At 47.3% G+C, this 20,479-nt stretch overlaps 1 protein-coding gene across 2 annotated transcripts in view; it reads right to left on the bottom strand.

The window, feature by feature from the left end:
* Positions 1 to 6,957: 6,957 nt before the first annotated feature.
* ATP10B (ATPase phospholipid transporting 10B (putative)) overlaps positions 6,958 to 20,479 on the bottom strand; it is a 61,257-nt gene continuing 47,735 nt past the window's right edge. For both annotated transcript variants that reach the window (XM_069029264.1, XM_069029263.1), the window contains exon 21: positions 6,958 to 9,275. In XM_069029264.1, the coding sequence (XP_068885365.1) occupies positions 8,771 to 9,275 (505 nt within the window). In that variant the 3' untranslated portion in view covers positions 6,958 to 8,770. The remainder of the gene's footprint in view (positions 9,276 to 20,479) is intronic.

Here is a 20,479-nt window from a genome sequence, read left to right on the forward strand (position 1 = left end):
ACTTCCTTTTCTGATGGTTCTTTCAGGTTGCAGCTGTTGACACCGCTCCACCTAAAGACCAAAGAGTGGCATACCGCAGCGGTAAGCACTGGTGGTGAGCTGTGGGCAGAAGACCAAGGCCCTGACAGGTATGTCATAGTCGGAAGTGTTACCTGCCCACCACAAGAGATCGAAGTTGCTCCGGGACTAATGACATCTTAGTCCTGAAGGACCCGTTCTCTGGCTGCGCTGTGTCCACCCACCTCTGTTCCTGCCCAGAGGGCAGACAGTCGCCCAGGCTATCCCTGTAGAAAGGCCACACCCAACGGTGTGTGCCACACATGTGATAGGGACAGAGAAGCCTCGGGTAGGTTGCAAGGTCAACAGAGGGGAGGAAGTCCTGCACCTCAGAGGGCTTCTGGACACAGGGGCAGATGTGACGATCATTCCCACACGGGAATGGCCAGCACATTGGGAATTGCAGAACGTGGCTGGACACGTGCAAGGTGTTGGGGGCATTCAATTGGCCAAACAATCAAAGAGCATCGTGCAAATCAAGGGACCAAGTGGACAATTGGCAAACATACGTCCGTTTGTATTAGACTACAAGGAACCCCTCTTGGGGAGAGACCTCATGCAGCAGTGGGGAGTCACAATTGACCTACCTGACCCCCCGAAAAATTTTTGGGTTGCGGCCACTGAAGAGCGCCCTACTCAAAAGCTAAATTGGAAAACGGATCACCCCATTTGGGTAGAGCAGTGGTCACTCTATGGTGAGAAGTTGAAGGCGCTCGAGAAGCTCGTGGAGGAGCAACTTAAAAAGGGGAATATCGTGGAATCCAACAGCCCCTGGAATTCCCCTGTCTTTGTTATCAAAAAGCCTAACAAAGACAAATGGCGGCTCCTCCAGGACCTTCGTCAAATTAACAATGTTATTGAGGACATGGGCTCTCTCCAACCAAGGATGCCATCCCCAACCATGCTGCCTCAAAATTGGAATCTGGCAGTAATTGACATTAAAGACTGCTTTTTCCAAATTCCCCTGCACCCTGACGATGCCCCGCGTTTTGCCTTCTCGATTCCTGTTATCAATCGAGAAGCCCCAAGGAAAAAATACCATTGGAAGGTGTTGCCACAGGGTATGAAGAACAGCCCGACCATCTGCCAATGGTATGTCTCTTCCTTGCTTGCCCCAGTTCGCACAGCAGCAAAAGAGGCTATCATCTTCCATTATATGGATGATGTCCTCGTGTGTGCCCCCGACAATGACATGCTTGCCAGTGTGCTTGACCTGACAATCAGTGCATTGGTTGCTGCAGGGTTCGAGCTCCAAGAGGGAAAGATTCAACGGATGCCACCTTGGAAGTACCTGGGCCTGGAAATAACAAAGCGGACCATTGTGCCGCAAAAATTGGCTATTAATACTAACATCAAGACTCTGGCAGATGTCCACCAGCTGTGTGAGTCTTTAAATTGGGTGAGGCCGTGGCTGGGTCTGTCCAATGAAGACCTAGCCCCCCTTTTTGATTTACTAAAAGGGGGAGAGGAGCTTAGTTCTCCCCGGACACTTACCCCAGAGGCCCAAACAGCTCTGGAGAAGGTGCAACATCTAATGTCCACCAGGCAGGCAAGCAGGTGTAGGCCTGACTTGCCATTCAAGTTCATCATCCTGGGTAATCTGCCACACTTGCACGGGGTTGTCTTCCAATGGAAAGACAACAAAAAGAAGAGCAAAAAGGACCAGGACCGGAGGGATCCCCTCTTAATCATAGAGTGGGTATTTCTCAGCCATCATCGGTCCAAGAGGATGGCACAGCCACAAGAGCTGATGGCTGAACTGATCCGGAAGGCTAGGATCCGGATCAGAGAGTTATCAGGATGTGACTTCGACTGCATCCACGTGCCAATTAGGACAAAAACGGGCCAAATTACTAAGGCGATGTTGGAGAGTCTGCTTCAAGATTGTGAAGCATTGCAGTTTGCTCTGGAGGGCTACACAGGCCAAATTTCTTTGCATAGGCCAGCCCACAAAATTTTCAATTCAGAAATCCAATTCGAGTTAAATACAATAAGTGTTCAGAGCAAGGAACCTCTAAAGGCCTTGACAGTTTTTACTGACGCGTCCGGAGCGACTTGGAAAAACCCCCAAACTCAGCGGTGGGAGACTGACATCAAAGAGGTGGAAGGATCGCCTCAGGTTGCTGAGTTGGACGCAGTCGTCAGGGCTTTCAAAAGGTTCCCCGAACCCCTAAATTTGGTAACAGACTCTGCATATGTTGCAGGGGTAGTCTCCAGAGCCGAGCACGCCATTTTGCGTGAAGTCTCCAACATGGCCTTGTATGAGTTGTTCTCAAATTTAATAAATCTAGTCTCCCACCGAGAGCAACCATTTTACGTGATGCACGTCAGGTCACACACGGACCTGCCCGGGTTCATCGCAGAAGGCAACAGAAGGGCAGATGCCCTCGCTGCGCCAGCTGCGATGGCCCTGACTCCTAACGTGTTTGAGCAGGCCAAAATCAGCCATCAGCTGTTCCATCAAAACGCTCCTGCCCTGGTTCGTCAATTCAATCTAAAGCACGACCAGGCCAGGGCGATTGTGGCTGCATGTCCAGAATGCCACCAGCTAGCTCTTCCTGCCATTAGTACTGGCACAAACTCCCATGGACTTAACAGCTGCGAAGTGTGGCAGATGGACGTGACACATGTTGCTTCATTCGGCAGAATGAAGTACGTACATGTGTCAGTTGACACCTTCTCGGGAGCAGTTTTTGCCTCTGCCCACACAGGGGAAAAGGCTAGCGATGTCCGAAAGCACTTAGTGCAGGCATTCGCTACCCTGGGCATCCCCAAAGTCATCAAAACGGACAATGGCCCAGCGTATACGTCCAAGGAGTTCAGGAGCTTCCTGCAGCAATGGGGAATAGAACACAAGACTGGCATCCCCTATTCCCCAACAGGTCAAGCCACTGTAGAGAGGGCCCACCAAAACATCAAAAGAATGCTCCAGCGCCAGTGCTCCTCCAAAAAGCTAGAGTCACCTGCTGTCAGGCTCTCAAAGGCATTGTTCACCCTAAATTTCCTCAACTCTGCCTTTGAGAACCTGAACCCACCAATCGTGCGGCACTTTGGGCGGTCTCAGCGGTTGCAAATGAAAGAAAGGTCTCCGGTGTTGGTTAAGGACCCGGAGACTAGGGAGATACAAGGGCCTTATGAACTAGTTACCTGGGGGAAAGGGTACGCATGTGTATCCACCCCCGAGGGCCCTAGGTGGATCCCATCAAAGTGGGTGAAACCGTGTATCTCCCAGACCGTCAGGAAGGGAGATCAAATACCCCCCAAGACCGGGGTAGGTTAGTCGTGTGCCTCTCTGAGCCCTGAGCCCCAAGTTTATCCCGGTTGTTATCCCCAGTTTCAACCTTATTTTTCTAGGTTTTGTTTTAGTTTGGAGACATCGGAGATGGGTCCTGTGCCGTCAATCCGAGCCGTCGCCGAGGTTCTGCTGATCATCATCACCCTGCAGATGCTCCTATGGCTTGTGTCTTCGTGCATAGTTCCTCAACCGGCAGCCAACGTATGGTCAGTTCTAGTACGTACCATGGGTCAGGACCACATATGCCTATCCACCGCTGCCGCCCAAAACCCCATGGCTACGTGTCTAGTGGGGATCCCTCTCGAGCAAGAAGAATTTACTTCTCTCCCCGAAAAGCTCGAGCCCATGCAAGCTTCATCAAATATGGGTAAGGCCTCTGTTGCCAAGCTGCCTGTCGACTTGCACTGTCCCCGGGTACCTTATCGGAGACAGCCCCCATTCAGCTGGCACCGCAGGGGAAAGCGTGACACCGACAACCCCCTTGAAAAATGGCTGCCCCGGCTCCCAAGGTCCAGTAGTGAGCCCCAGGAATTAGACCTCCTGGGGTCATACCCGGCTCGCTACTGCGTCCAGTTCCAGTTCAGGCTGTCCCCAGATCTGGAGGCTTTTAAGATCATTGCCCCAAGTCACCGGGAGTACAAAGCAGACAAATGGTGCCTGGCTGCCAGTAAAGTGACCACTGAAAATCCTCACTGGTCACGCCCAAAAAGGTTACCCCGGGGACTGTTCCTCATTTGCGGCGACAGGGCGTGGGCAGGCATCCCCTCTCGCCTATTAGGAGGCCCATGCACAATAGGCCGTTTGACGCTGCTGACACCCAACCAAACAGTAGTCAGCAATTGGGAAAAGAAAACACACCAAACCTCCGAATTGGCAATCAAAAAACGTGAATTGGCCGAACTGGATCAGAATTCTGATTCAGAAGTAATCCATTGGTCCAGACCAAAAGGGGTTGCAATCACCGTGCTCTTGCCATGGGTGGCTGCAGCCAAAGCTTTAGGGGAATTAGGCCACTTAGAATGTTGGGTCGCCAAGCAAGCGAACCTTACTTCAAGCACCCTAAGTGACCTCCTAAAAGACGAGGAACTGACCAGACAAGCCACCCTACAAAATAGGGCAGCCATTGACTTCCTACTCCTCCTCCATGATCACCGGTGTGAGGAGTTCGAAGGACTATGCTGCCTCAACCTATCATCGAGGGCTGAGAACATCCATAAGACCATCGAGAAGATGCAGGCCATGGTGAAGCAGATTTAAAGAGAGACTGGCGACTGGCTCGGCAACATCATCAGCAGATGGGGACTGTCCGGATGGGCTGGATCCATTCTCCGAACCGGACTGATCTTGTTTTTTATTCTCTTGGTTATCATAATTATGTTCGGACTGCTGAAAAAACTGCTAACCAACATGATTATGAGCTCATCCTCCCCTGCAGACATCAACCAAACAGAGCTCCCCAAAGACTTTGAACTCGAGCCTATGGCCCAGGAGATGACATGGTTCGGGGACCTGTACCCGGACTCAGAGTACTGTCCCCAACCCGAATTCATGTCATCTTAAAAAAAAAACAAAAAAGGAGGCGATGTGGGAGTGTGTTTGCTTTGGTTCAGCCCGGGTCTCCCCTCTAAGTTCTTTGTTTGGTGTACCCCAGTTGGCGCCCTCCCCCGTTTTATTAAAATCACCCTATCTGTCATTTTTGCCTCCTCCCAGGACCCTGTCTGTCACTCTGCCACCCCTCCCAGGCTTCTGGAAAGTTCTAGCCAGGGGGCCAGGTGACTGGTCCTGGGAAAGAAGTCCCTCCCTTCCCCTGTTACAGTTGGTTCCCGTATGTGTCCCTTGTTCTGCTTGCCGCACCTTTCCCTTCCCTGGTTGGTTGTTCTGTACTCCCCCCCCCATGTCTCCCCCCCCCCCCCCCCCCCCCCCAATCCCCTGCACGAGATCGGCAGGTGCGCAGAGTTGGGCACCCCTGGTAGTTGAGGTCCCCCCGTTCGGAGGACCAAGAAACTTTCTGGATTTAACCCAACTCTGAGCCTGCCCCCTTTCCTCCGCTGTCTGCCTTCATTGCCGCGGTCCCTTGGAAGGACCCACGAGTCAGACCTCGGATCGCTCCTATATCAGAGGCTGGCCCCCGCAGCCTGCTGTGTCCCGAGCTGACCGGGCTGAGAGGGAACTGTTCCTAGGGGACACAAAGGCAAGATGGCCAGTTTGAATATGGACAATTCTTTAAGCCACTTAAAATTGTGACCGTCTCTGTGATACACACTTAAGCATAGACAAACTCCCCCCCCAGCTCTCTCTCGTTTCCAGTGCTGGGACAGGTGTCTGCGGGCCATCCTGGAGCCGATGGGCCCTGTTCCACCCGCGCAACCCCCCCACAGCCTTGCTGTGGGCAGCCGGAGAGGCTTGGTTCTCCCTCTTCTCCACTGCGATAAGCCACATTCCAGCTGCAAGGCCTAGGTGAGATTAACCCTTTTATTGCTGTGAAGAGCTGAAAACCTGAGGGAAGAGAAAGAGGAAATGCTTAAAGCTGAAATTCTGTTGTGAAGCTATGATATATCAGAGTATCCCGTTGTAATTTCATGAAGATATGGGGGGTGGAGTGTTCAACTCGTAAGCAAAAGCACCTGCACTGAGATAGGCAGATGCTGACGCAGCTGTAATTTCATGAGAAGTTTGGACAGGGAGAGATGGAGCAGATGAGGACTTTGGCTCCAAATGGGAAAGGAGAAAACCTCAGTTCCTAGAGATGCTCCCAGAGATAGTCCTAACGATGAAGATGAGGAAGACCCTTTGCTCCCAGGGAAGGAGAAGAGCCTCTGTTCTTAGAGATGAAATGCTCCCAGAGTTGGGTGAAGAGACCTTTTGTTTCTGAATGGCTCAACCTTAAAATTGTACCCCAAAAAACTTCAAGAGTGGACCCTTGAAAGCAGTTGTGGGAAAAGCTGCAAGTCGGGGGAGGGGACTCTCACATGCAAGCAGAGAGACCTCTTCCTAAATGGACTGAACAGAGTTACTGGAAGTGGGCGGCTGTCTCGTTGTGATAATGTTTTCATAGCACGAGCAAGAAGAGACTTCTCTTTCTAAATGGACTGAACAAGGTTATTATGGAAGTGGTAAACAGACTGAACATCTTAAGGGTTGTCTTTTTACATTGTCAGTGGGAGAAGGGAGGAAGGTGGGGGGAGGAGAAGAGTTCTGAAGGTGTGGTATAAATATTTTTTCCTTCTTTTAGGTCTGTTAATAAACTTCTTTATATTCTTTCAAAGTTGGTGCCTGCTTTGCGTTTCTCCTAATTCTTATCTCACAGAAGATAAACCGTAATGAGTATTTTGGGCCAAACCACTACACTAAATTGGTGTTTCTGCCTGGTTACAGAACCAAACCCGCTACATTTTCAATTCAGGAAAGCATGCAATTTGCATTCAATTCAGGAACTCTTCCAGATTTGGGTAACTGTAACATGTCTAGTTCCTTGCACATTCAGATAAGTTTGTCACCTATTTCTTCAGACAAACATTCCTACTATACAGAGGAGCAGACTGTGTAAATATCAGTTTGCTGCTCATGGATGACAGTAGGAAAAGCACTCCTTCGCCCCTGTTTTTGTCCTCTCTACAACACAGCAAAGGCATGACTTTATCACATTTATTCTATAAAACATTTTACATTTGTAGTACAGTGTGTAAAGAATTGACATCTTTAAATTCAAAGGAAATGGACCATTTAATTTAGAAAAAGTCTGTGAATGGTAAAGGATTGATGTTTGTCCTCTTGTCACACCAGGTCCATTCCCAGCTAGTAAGCAAACATTTGAACAATCTCACACTCCATTGACAATAACCTCAGCTACACTTAATTTCCTCAAATTTTTTATCATGCAAAAAAATTTACTGGATTGTTGAACAACTGACAATGAATAGTCTAACAAAAGGAGTTCTTACATATAATCTTGCTCTGGCTACCAGAAATCACAGTGGGAGATATGCTACTCAATTTTGCCCGAGTTGTATTGAAGTAAGAACTTGAAGACTCTAGCTACAGTAATTATTATAACATACAGAAGTTAAATTAGCAATTGTTAATATGTTAGTAGACTGATCACTTGTTGTGATAGGTAGCAAAGAGCTAAATACAGCATGTATTAAAAAGGCTTAAAACGTATTAAATCAAAACCAGTGGTAGATTCACAAAAGTACAGATGGCTTGAATTTAAAACTAGGTAAGATTTCATCCCACACTGTGAAGAGTAACTTGGGAAATGGTCTTACTAGTCAACATTTCTATAAGAAATACCAAAGTCACTTTTCATTGCATTGCAATACGTAGCTATGATGGTGATATCTTATGGTTTTTCCTGCATCTTATTGCCCTGAGATACCAAAAAGGGTGAATATCTTATGCATATTTTAGTCATTTTACACCATGTACTTTGTACAATGTGATTAGTGACTTTCATATATGACTTGTCAAAATCTCCATTATTGCGAGGCATCAACTAATATATGTGATGAACTGTGAGGAGAAGCATGATCCATACTTGATTGACTGCAGCAGCACCACATAACAATATAGGGAATTGAAATAAGAAACTGAATTTCTAGAGGAAAAATCAGGGCACAGCTTTAGAATTCTAGGGCATAAATGCTTGAATGTGACTTGCTATATTTGTCTACTTTTGTAAGTATGAAGAAGCAGACTCCACTTATCACTGAGTTGTTCTGGAAGTTCACATAGTTCAGTATTTGTATTCTTCGTCTTCGTAAGCTCATTTTTCCTTTTCTTAACAGTATCAGGTCAAATTGCTATCTGCATAAAAATCATAAGCTGACTCTTCAGGGAAAACAGGCTATAGGGCAGATATTATTGTATGCCTAAAGTACATATATAAAAATCTGGAACATTCTTTAATGTCTTTCCATTGCTGTTATTGTGCAAGTATCTTTAGTATTTGCAGGCAACAATTTTTCATGCAGAATTATAATTTTTAAATTAGTAAGCAATTTTAAAGATTTTGATAATAAAACCTGAAGTGGGATATGCTACTTTAAGACTTGGTATAAAAAAGAATGGATTCTCTTTCTATTACCTCAATAGCATAATAATAACCATTGAAACCTCACAAGTATTCCCTATTAATATGATACACTATTTGCTGAAAAAAGTAATTGTGCAATTCTCAGCAACTGCGTGATGCTCATGTTCCTCTAACATGACCAAACCAGGAAGAACAAAGTCATGTAATGAGAAACCCAGACAATGATGTATTCAGCTAAAGTTGCATATTAGAGTTGCTATTGCACTAATCCAGTCGCCTCTTTCTCCATTTCTAGTGAGCATAATTGCTAAGCATAAATATTTTTATTTTCCCATTGGTGTCCTTCTCCACATGGGCTGTGGGTTCCATTTCTGAATTTTTTTTCAGAGTGTCACTGAACTCACTGACCGCCGATGGCTTCCGTGGTTAAAGTTGTTAGGATACTCTTTAGTCAATTTGCCAACCTCCTGCCCAGGAGGCGTTACCCTGCTGGGTACAAAGGGATGATGGCCAGAGAAAGGCCCTGCTGAAGGATCTGTAGCAGCAGATTCTTCCTCTGCCCACCTATTGAAGAAGTAGTAGCGTTCCTCAGGTGTCCGCCTCTCGAGAGGATTTACTTCAGAGGCAGAAAATCCCTGATTTTCTTTGTCCCCGTGAGACAGAGCTGCTGCTGAATGCAGAAATGGTGACACAAATAAGTGGCTGATGCTTTGGTCAAGGCCATCAGTAGATGCAGTTGATGCCACAGGTGCACATGAAGTGGCTTCTTTTCTTGATCTTAATTTCTGGATTTCAAGAACCTGTTGCTCGTCAGGAAGTGTATCTATCTGCCGTGCTTTTAGAATAAGAGATGCTCCAAGGGTTCCTCGTAGAGCAAAAATAAAGAACCTGATGAAAGAGGAAGGGAATGGATTTTGTTACGTATGGGCTTGTTACGTATGCTACATCAAAAATACTGAAACTAATTTTCCATTCTCCACAGACATCTGGTAGACACCTAATACCTGGCAGATTAAAGTTGCCTCTTGGATCTTAACACAACATGTTACTGTATATTTACTTTGACTTGTACAGTATCATGGTGTCCCACAGTGGTAGGGAAGAGAAGAGAGATCCAACAAGCAGGCATTGTGCAGCAAGATTCCTCTATTTAATTATTTTACAAACTCTTTTATAGACTTTTTTCTTTATAGTCTAATTGGTCAAAGGATCATCCACCCCTTGGGGTGATTGGCTAAAATCCTAAAACATCCATTGTCAAAATATTTTCCTACTGTACTATAAACAAAGTTTTGCAAGGTCGCAGGTGTTCATAGTTTATAGAACTCCACTAACATCTTCCGTGAGAGAGAAAAGTATCTCACGGGACTGGAAAGAAGCAAGAAAAATTCTGACTAGCAGCATTTTGTATCCACTGAATAGAGTCAACTATATGTATATATGATCATTTTTTTAGTATTTATTACTACTTTTTTCCTGAACAGTGAAGAAAAATAGAAAAAATCTCATCAAGAGATGCAATATTGGAAAAGATGGAAGTTGAATTTATATTGCTAAAACAGCTAAATAAGGGATCTTAATTTAGATAAAAGAAGAAATTAAAAACCTCACCTTCTGGATTCTTTCAGAAAGCAGCAACAAAAGTGTCCTACCTGCCCTTTGCAGAATAGAGAATTTATGTAACTAAATATTGTGTGCTGTGAGAAAGCATACATCCTCTCTCCCTGTCATGTCACCTTTGTGTGAAAACCAAAGTCTCTTTCAAAGCACCTTTTTATTAGGATTTGACCTTTACATAGGTGGCTTCAACATGTATTTTAAAACAAACGTAGGCACTCTGTGAATTCCATTGAAAAAGCTGCCATCTTCACATCCTGGTCCTAAATGTGTGCATAAACAGAAATATTAAAAAGCTAACAAGCGACACTCAATACAAAAAGGGATTTTAAGGCAATGACTGTCTCAGCCTTGCTCAAGCAGCAGTGGATAATGTCTATTTGCTTGTGCCTGTTTTCAGGCTGGTCAATATCAACAGAATCTCAATTCTGGTCTGGAAGTTAAGAGCATGGGAGAGCCCAAGATTATCTGTATATAAATCTGCTGTGGATCACATTGTCTTGTGTCTTTCCCTTCAGCTCGATTTCTTTCTCTTTTTGCAAGTTCCAGGTAAACTAGAGAGGAGGACAGAGTAGGGATGGGAAACTGTGTCTCCCATCCTGTGAACTTCTCTCACTTTATCCTGACCTTCCCATAGCCTTGCAGGGTGTGAGGCCTGATTACCTGTTGGGTCTCTGCAAGTGTCCTGGCAGAGTATAGTCTGCCTTCCACAACTGAGGAAATAATCAGGTTCACATGTGGAAAAACTCCAAGAGACACAGTGACTTTGCTTGCCAATGTATAAACATGAAATTTAAACCCCTTTCTTCTCAGACTTGTGGGCTTTTGTACATAATCCTGTGTGGTTTGTGTCGAGAAACGAAGTGCAGAGGCAGTATTGAGATGCAGATGTGCAAAGCAATGCCAGACAGTGCTCCACGGAAAGACTGGAGCAGGCAGGGCACAGGCCAAGCCTCCCCCTGAGTGCTGCAGCTTGAACAAAAGGCAATACTGAGGGGAAGAACCCAGGAGAGCAATGATTTTTAAAAAAACTCTTAGAAGGAAACCAGAACATCAAGACTCCAAGTGAGGAGATAGGGAGCAAGCAGCACAGTGAGATGGACTATGGAATGGAACTTACAACTCAGTACATTTTAGCAAAATGTGGTTTCACCAGTGCTATATTTTACTGGCACAGCTCCGTTGCAGCAGAAACAGGGCCTGGATATTCTGCAGATGAAGGACTGTGCAGAAAATAGTCTAGGGTACGTATACGAAGAAACAGCAGTTCTCCAGATTTGAAGATACGAAGATATAGCCCTTACCCTCAGTAACCGGCTGAGGCAGCAAAGAGCTTAACTGTGCTAAATTCCCAAGGTGGAAACACGAGTTCTCTAACCACGCGTTTGATGGAGCTCTCAGTAGAAAGCTCAGGGTCAAAACTGACACTGTGAATGTGGGCTGATAGGTAAAATCTCAAAGGAGCAAGCATACTGGAAAAGGATGCCCTGCCTAGAAGACATGAGATCGTACTGAACTGTGCTATTTATTCTGATCTGAACTTATACCATATAATGTGAAATCACAAGAGCATCTCAAATGGGACAGTAATAATAAAGATTTGAAGAAAAATACCATCTTGTCTTGAAAGGTTCCTTTGCAGTCAAAGTTAAGGCTCAGATGCCTTAAAACATTTACAAAATCAGATACTAAAAATATTGCCCTGAATTTTGTAATACCAGTGTGCTGCACTACTTCATGGGAATTAGGATGAGAATGAAACTAGCAAGCTAGTCAAACTAACCCATTTCTTCCAATGTCCAAGCAAATATAACAAATAAATGTTTGAAACAAGTGGTGCAACTCAAAACATATATGTATAGTAAGGTATTGAACACCAAAAGCAGTAAGTTTTGCATGATGAATATGCAAATATATGGGAACAGAATCATTATGTTTTTAAACCATTTTTTTCAGCAACACATCATAATAATTATCCATTTCCAAATATGATCCAATCTCAATTAAGGTTCTCTTTAACATATCTGATTTTTGCAATACAGCGTTGTAGATGCTAAGAGAGGTGGCAGAGAAATTTTTGTATTTTTACAGCTGCCAGTGAAAGTCTCCTTTCTCACGCTAACCAGCTGGGAAAGAGGTCTGCGTTTTGTAAACTATCTCACAGGTGCACAAGCTGTTTGTGCCTTTGTTTCCACACTGGGAAAAATATTTTGAAAATGGGTGATATGCCGTTCAGCCAATCCCTCTGGAAGGCGGATGTTCAATCATCCAATGGTTTTATGCCACCCTTGCGAATAAAGCTACAAAAGCTGAATTATATAATTAAATAGAGCCATTCTCTGGACTTTGAACCCGATCCTGAATCCGTGTCGTTCTTTGCGCCGTCTTGGTACAACAGCGACATCTGGTGACCGGCCGACGTGTACTGCAACCGTAACCGGACTTGAGAAGGCACGCGTCTCTTCCCCCCCCACTCCCACCCCGCCGCCCCGAGCTCCGGGGGTGGGACCCTAAGCTGCGAAGATGGGACATAGAGTTTCAAAAGAAAACACGGTAATTCTACTTTTAAATCTGTGATAACGATCTCAGGAGCTGCTATAAGTGATGAAGCTCTCTGTGCGCTACTTGACTGGGCTGCGGACCATGGGTTTACCGCAGAATCTGACAATGCTCTGAGCCCAGAAACCTGGAAAAGGTTGGGGGATGAATTACAAGAGGTCGCATTTGGCGATAAGAATGTAGTCGATTTATTTCGTACATGGGGGACCTTGTACGAGGTGATTGCGAAATGGGCGGCAGGAAGAGATAAAAAGGAGCACCCAAGCTCTGATGAATCTGGGGAGGAGATTCTGCGGGATCTGCAGCAGATGATGAGTTAACTGAGGGAGGTCTAACTCAAGAGAACATTAACAGTACGCTCACCCTTTCTCCGAGACGAGGCCGGGGGACGCAGCGGGGGGATCTCACCCCTCCCCGTGGAATTATGTCCCTGCAAGATGCTCTGAGCCAGTTCAAGAGCTGGACCGCCCGCCACCTTTCGCCCCACCGACTTCCCCTCCCCCCTCCGTGTTACAGCCGCCCGTCCAGCCACCCATCTCGAGTGCTGTGCCGGGATCTCCCCTTCCCACGGCCCCGCCTTGGCTACAACTGGGAGAGGTCGGGGGTGTCGTGGCGGCCGCTGCCCCGGCGCCTGCCGTTTTGCAGGCAGCCGCGGTGCCAGCTGTTCCTCCGTGGACAAGTGCGACGCCGCCCGCTGCCCCGGCGCATGCCGCTTTACAGCCGCGTCTGGCGCCGCCCGCCGCACCACAGCCCGCTGCTCCGCAGACTGCGGTGTCGGCGGCTACTGCTCTGTGGACAAGCGCCGCGCTGCCCGCCGAGCTACAGCCTGCCGCTTTGCAGACGGCCACGGCGCCGGTTGTTGCTCTATGGCCGGGTCCGATGCCGGCCGCTGCTCCGCGGGCGGCCCCGGTGCCGGGGGCTCGGCAGCCGAACCCGGTACCGGTGCCTGCCGTGCAGCAACCAGCTGTACTGGCGCCGCAGGGTCCGGCTGTGCCGTTACGGAGTGCGGGTGTGGCACCATCGTCTCCAGTGGCCACGCTTCCGGTGCCTCCCGGTCCTTCTCCGGGACCCGTAGCTCTCGGGTATCAGGAGCATGCTTCGACAGTATCAGGGCAGCGCCACAGACCCCACAGCCATTGGGGAAGGACGCTATAATGCAACAACTTATGGTTGTTTTGCGTGAAGCGATGCAGCAGTTCGAGCGCTCCCAGAGCTGGTGCGGCAGGCTGCCGTTGGTGGACCCGCGCCGACATCGGCACAGCCGACCCCGGCCGGGGCACCGAGGGTAGCGCCTGCGCAGATGACAGCGCCTGCAGGGATAGCCATGCCGCCCCAAGTGGCAGCGCCCCAAGCTGTACCGCCGCGAGTGTACATCGCTGCCCTCCATGCCGCTACCTGCGGCCCCCGCTGCTCCAGCCCCCGCCGCCGCCGCACCGCCCGCTCCCCCGGCGACTGCGTCCTGTCAGCCTCCCGGGAGATCGGACACACCTCCGTCTGACGATGCGAGCAGTGTTGCTACGGAAACGCTTACTTCGCTACGGGAGGCTGTGAAGGCACTCAGGCGCCAGCAATTCGGAACTCGGCCAGCTCGCAACCGCCCTCGGACCCTTCCAGAATGCACGGTGATTGTTCGCCCAAAATATTCAAAACAGTCCTGGGAGGAGGTTAAAAGGTGGGCATTGGAAGCTGGGGATTGGGATTTACTAGAAAGGGTTGGGATGCCTGAAGAGAAAAGGGGACCTGAACAGGTTGCTACCTTACCTCAGAATCAGGCAGGTCAAAGTGATTTAACGAGGGACCAAGCTGATAGTGATACAGAGGGTAAACTCCAAGCTTTTCCTGTACAAAAGGATCTTCCTAATTCAGGCCAGCCTAACAAGCATGAAACCTTTGCCTGGAAAGTGGTACAGGATCTGCAAACTAAGATTGCTCATACTGGATTGGGTTCTCCTGAGGTCATGCAGATTATTAGAGTACTGAATAGTGATCTGCTTTCTCCATTTGATATTAAGCATTTAGGTCAGGTGCTATTTCAACCTGTACAATATCAAGTTTTTGAAGCCAACTGGAGAAGAATGGCTGAGAAGGCTGCAGCTGAGAATATGCAGTTGCCTCAAACTGATCCCAGATGTAGAGTTCCTGCAGGTGCTCTCATGGGGACCCTGATGCCCAAGCTGCCTGGCATCCTCAGATCCTTGAACAGGCTCAGAGGATTGGTATGAGAGCCTTATTAAAGGGCATAGACATGGCTGCTCCAAAAACACGATATGTGAAAATATCTCAGGGGCCAAAAGAGCACTTTTTGTCTTTTGTGGAAAAGATTGTTGTGGCCCTTGAGAAGCAAATTGAGGATGAGGCTGTGAGGCAGCTGTTGTGCAGACAGCTAGCAAGAGATAATGCTAATGATGAGTGCAGAAGGATTATTGATGCCTTGCCAGGGGAACACACACTTACACAGAATGTTGAAGCCTGTGCTAAGGTGGGATCTGTGGAGCATAGGTCTGCTCTGGCTGCAGTTCTATGGCCTCTTCAAGTAAATTCTGGTGGACAAAAAGGACAGTCTAAGACTGGGGACAAGCAGAAACAGATCAGGCAAAAGAAGAGAAATAAGGAAAACAGGGGAATTGTTCTATGCAAGAGGTGTGGTAGACTGGGCCATTCCTCAGACTACTGTCAATCTGCATACCATGTCGATGGTCGATCCCTGTTACGCCCAGGAAAAAACGGGCTGGGGGGCGCTTGGGGGAATTGCGCCCAGATACAAATGTTTCCCCAAGCTCCTCCAACACAGGCCTACTCAGCCAGCTTGCAGCCAGCACCTGGGGATCAGCTGGGGTGGATGTGCACACTGCAGCAACAGTCATCTTAGACTCCTGTTGTGTTCATAAGGTTCCCTTGGATGCATTTGGGCCCCTGGGACAGGGATTCAGTGCACTGCTTGTGGGCAGATCTAGTGCCACTCTTCAAGGGATCTTTGTACACCTAGGAGTTATTGATGCTGACTTTACAGGTCAAATTTGTGCTATGGTTTCCACACCCACCCCCCCGTTACTATTCCTGAAAAGACTAGAATTGGTCAACTTGTGCCTTTTAAGTCGTGTGTTCCCAGGGCAGAACAAGGCAGTCATGGAGATGGTGGCATTGGATCTATGGAACCTCCTCGGGTCTTCTGGACTGCAGACATCTCTAGCAAAAAGCTGCACATGATGTGTTCCCTAATCCTGCCAGATGCCCAGTTGCCTAAGATCCAGCTCCGAGGTTTGATTGACACTGGCGCTGATGTGACAATTATATCCTCCTCTGCGTGGCCTTCCATGTGGCCTCTGGCCCCTGCGGGGTTGGCCATCGCAGGGTTGAGAGGAACTGCACAGAGCTATTAAAGCAAATGACCTGTGGTGGTGAAAAATGCAGAGGGGCAAACAGCTGTAGTTTGGCCCTATGTCACTAGAGCTCTGCTTAACCTCTAGGGACAGGATGTGTTGGCAGCTTGTGGGGTGTGGATTGGGACAAATTTTTGATGGGGGCCACTGTGCTGAAGGGTGCAGTATATCCTACACTGCCTTTGAAGTAGCTAGTACACAAATCTATTTGGATTCACCAGTGGCCTCTACCAGAGGAGAAATTAGTTGCCCTTCGCCAGTTAGTCCAGGAACAATTACAACAGGGACATCTTGAGCCTTCTACTAGTCCCTGGAACACTCCTGTTTTTGTAATTAAGAAAAAATCAGGGAAATGGCGATTGTTACAGGATCTCCGACAAGTCACTGCAGTGATGGAAAGTATGGGGACATTACAACCTGGTATGCCCTCACCCACCATGATCCCAACAGGGTGGGAAATCCTGATCATTGATTTGAAGGATTGCTTTTCCACTATTCCTTTGCATCCTGATGACAAGCCAAAATTTGCTTTTTCTGTGCCTGCAGTTAACAATGACGAACCTGTGCAGAGGTATCAATGGAAGGTTCTACCTCGGCATGAAGAACAGCCTGACTGTCTGCCAATGGTATGTTGCTCAGGCTTTGTCTGGAGTCCGTGAGCAGTTTCCTGATGCATGCTGCTACCATTACATGGGTGATACCCTGGTGGCAGCATCCACTCAAGATGGGCTGCTGAGGATACAGCCTCAGCTGCTCGCTGCTCTGCACTCTTACGGCATGCAAGTGGCTCTGGAGAAAGTTTAACAGCATCCTCCTTGGAGGTATTTAGGAGTCAAAATTCTGGATCTGACCATACAACACCAAGAGGTGCAATTCTCGGATTCTATTAAGACCTTGAATGATGCTCAGAAATTGCTGGGTATCATTAATTGATTACGTCCTTATCTAGGGCTAACCACAGCACAACTTTCCATGCTTTTTAATATTTTAAAGGGGGACCCTGAGTTGAATTCACCTTGAAAATTGACTCCTGAAGTGCGACAAGCACTGGAGGAGGTACAGTAGGCTGTTTCTGCTTGTCATGTTTATCGAGTGGATCCCTCCATTGATATCACTGTTTTCATTACCATTCCAGATCTACATCCTACAGGTATCATTGGCCAATGGAATAAACAGTGGCCCCATGTTGCTGTGACCCAGCCCACTGCTGGGCTGGGACAGGGGAATGTCAATCAATTCAGGGCACTTCCTTGGGTAGAATTCACCCCCCAGGACAGTGAAAATGAGGGAGAGTCAATAGGTGGCACAGAGACCTAAGCCACGTCCCCCTGGGTGGCACCTGGGTCGAAACCGCCTCCCCCTATTCGGGAAAATTCTCTGTTACTCAGTTGTTCACTGGTTCTTTGTTGTAACTCCCACCTCCCGGTTTCCCCCATTGGTTCTTGTTGAATTGTATCCTCCCCCTGGCTTGTAACTCATTGGTTGCCTTCCCTCTCCCTACGGTTTTCAAACCCCCTATAAAACTGAGGGAAAAGCCTCTCGGCGCCATTATGATTATTGCCATGTTCTGGTTGCTGAACTTCTGACAATAAACCGGTTAGAAGCCAGACCAGAAGCTCCTCTCTTTTCCTTTGCCTCTGGGTTAATGTGGGCCCAGACCATCGGCTCCCTGAAGTGCCTCCTCCGTAGAGGAGTCAGCACGTGCGCCCAGCCAGCGCCTTTCTGCTGCTGAAGCTGGTCCTGTAGGACGTCACAGAAGAAAACACTGCGTTTTCTTCTGACTGAGGACATTTCAGAGCTCGTGGAAATGAGCCAGGGACAGCGTTAGCCCAAGCCTTTGCATATCCTGGAATGGGTCTTTTTGCCACATCAGCCAAAAAAGACAGCATCTACTTTGTTTGAATTGATTGCTTGTCTGATAATCAAATGCTGTCATCGGTGTTTGCAATGGCAGCAAGATCCTGTAACAATTGTTATTCCGATATGGCAGGAACACTTTGAGTGGAGCCTTATGAACAGTGCTCCTTTGCAAAGTGCGCTGCAAAACTTTTCGGGACAGATTGCTTATCATCTGCCCAGCCACAAATTACTGCAAATGGCAAAATCAACAAGCTTCACTTTATGACCAAAAATAGTCGGGTGGAATTGAAAGGGACCACCATCTTCACTGATGGGTCCAGGAAAACTGGTAAAGCTATTGTTACCTGGAAGGAAGGATCTGAGTGGCAGGTGCTGGAAGGCCATGAGTCAGGCTCAGCTCAGCTGGTTGAACTGAGGGCTGTCACCATGGCTTTTCAGCAGTTCTCTCAGGTTCTTTTGAATCTGGCCACTGATTCTGCCTATGTAGCAGATACAACCCAACGCTTAGATTGTTCACTTTTGAAGGAAGTGAATAATGCGGCTCTGTTTTCACTATTGAGAGCCTTGTGGAGTGCAATTCAATCTCAAGTGCATCCATATTACATTTTGCATATTCGAAGCCATACCAATTTGCCAGGTTTCATAACAGAAGGCAATGCTAGGCCTGACAGGCTAGCTAACCCTGCCTGGGGGGTGCCTCAGCCTGACAAAATTGCACAAGCCAAGGCATCGCACAGTTTTTTCCATCAAAGTGCGCATACCCTGCAGAAGCAGCTCCACCTAACGCCAACCGAGGCTCGGAACATTGTCAGTGCTTGTGCTGACTGTCACGGACTCGCTGCACCTCTGCCATCAGGGGTAAATGCCAGAGGCCTAAAAGCCTTGCAGCTTTGGCAGACGGATGTAACACACATTCCTGAATTAGGCAGACTTAAGTATGTGCACATGTCTATTGACACGTTCTCCTCAGCTATGTGGGTGCCTGCTCATACTGGGGAGAAAGGCCGCGATGTCATTGCCCATTGGAAACTTGCTTTCTCAATCGTGTGTGTGCCTTCTTCTGTGAAAACTAATAATGGCCCTGCCTATGTCTCTCAGAAGACATGGCAGTTTCTGCACCTATGGGGTGTAGATCATACTTTGGGTATTATGCATTCTTCTACTGGCCAAGCCATTATTGAATGCACTCACAGCACTTTGAAGTGTGTTCTGGAGAAAGAAAAAAGGGGAATGCATGGAGAAACCCCACAGAGCTGACTAGAAAAAGCATTATATACAATTAATCACCTTACAGTACCACAAAATTCAAAGAATCCTGTTATTTTGAACCATTTTCTCTCATGGCAGTCTTCAGGCGAGACGCACCTGCCTCGAGCGAAAGTCTGGGTACGGGACCTCCTCACTAAGAAGTGGGAAGGCCCTCATGAGCTCATTGCGTGGGGTCGTGGGTATGCTTGCGTTTCCACAGATACTGGGGTACGATGGCTACCTGCAATATGTATTCGGCCTGACCTGCGGCACCAGCAGCAGAACAGGCAACCTCCAAGGCAACCTTCAAATGATGACCAGAATGTAGATCATTCAGCGAATGATCCCTTTGATGATGACCAAGATGTCGACCATCAGCCCGGTCCTTCTACAAGCAGAGACTGTATTTTAGAGATGGAACTTCAAATTTCTCAGGCTATGGAGTCAGAATGTTATGTAGAATGTTAGAGCCCTTAAGGCTATTCAGAATTAGTAACTGATGTAGAGCCCTTAAGGCTATTTAGGATTAATGACTGGACATGTAGCTGGATTTGCTAGATATATTTCCCATGGCATTGCCAGAGAATCTCTCTGCCTACACTAAATTAGTATCTGATTTGGATTTAGCTTGGTAACAGCCATTACCAAACGTATCCTTTTTGCTGTGTTCTCCTCGCTGCAAGGGATCCCGCAGAGGATTACAAATGCTACCTTTTTGGTCTTTAAAACAAAAAGGGGGAATTGTAGATGGTAAGAGAGGTGGCAGAGAAATTTTTGTATTTTTACAGCTGCCAGTAAAAGTCTCCTTTCTCACGCTAACCAGCTGGGAAAGAGGTCTGCGTTTTGTAAACTATCTCACAGGTGCACAAGCTGTTTGTGCCTTTGTTTCCACACTGGGAAAAATATTTTGAAAATGGGTGATATGCCGTTCAGCCAATCCCTCTGGAAGGCGGATGTTCAATCATCCAATGGTTTTATGCCACCCTTGTGAATAAAGCTATAAAAGCTGAATTATATAATTAAATAGAGCCATTCTCTGGACTTTGAACCCGATCCTGAATCCGTGTCGTTCTTTGTGCTGTCTTGGTACAACAGCGACACAGAGTAAAACTAAAATTCTGTATGCAGTGTATCTTTCTCATATAGAAACGCTCTTAAATTCAGCTTAGTAATGCACACTAATGTACTTAAAACCGAGGATATATTTCGTAATTCTCAAACATAAAGGAATATTTGAAAGACTTGCTTATATTCTTGATCTGCTCAACAACATTGTGGTTAAGACAGTGAACAATAGCATAGCAGATCTGTAGTGGTAAACTTTGATGCACCCCAGTAAGAAAGGTTTTCCTTATGGGAAAAGTAGAAGGTATATAGTGACTTATATAGGGTTGCATAACTGAATAAATGAATGGTTCATGATCTGGA

This window comes from Aphelocoma coerulescens, chromosome 13, assembly GCF_041296385.1.
Source record: "Aphelocoma coerulescens isolate FSJ_1873_10779 chromosome 13, UR_Acoe_1.0, whole genome shotgun sequence".
Classification (NCBI taxonomy): domain Eukaryota; kingdom Metazoa; phylum Chordata; class Aves; order Passeriformes; family Corvidae; genus Aphelocoma; species Aphelocoma coerulescens.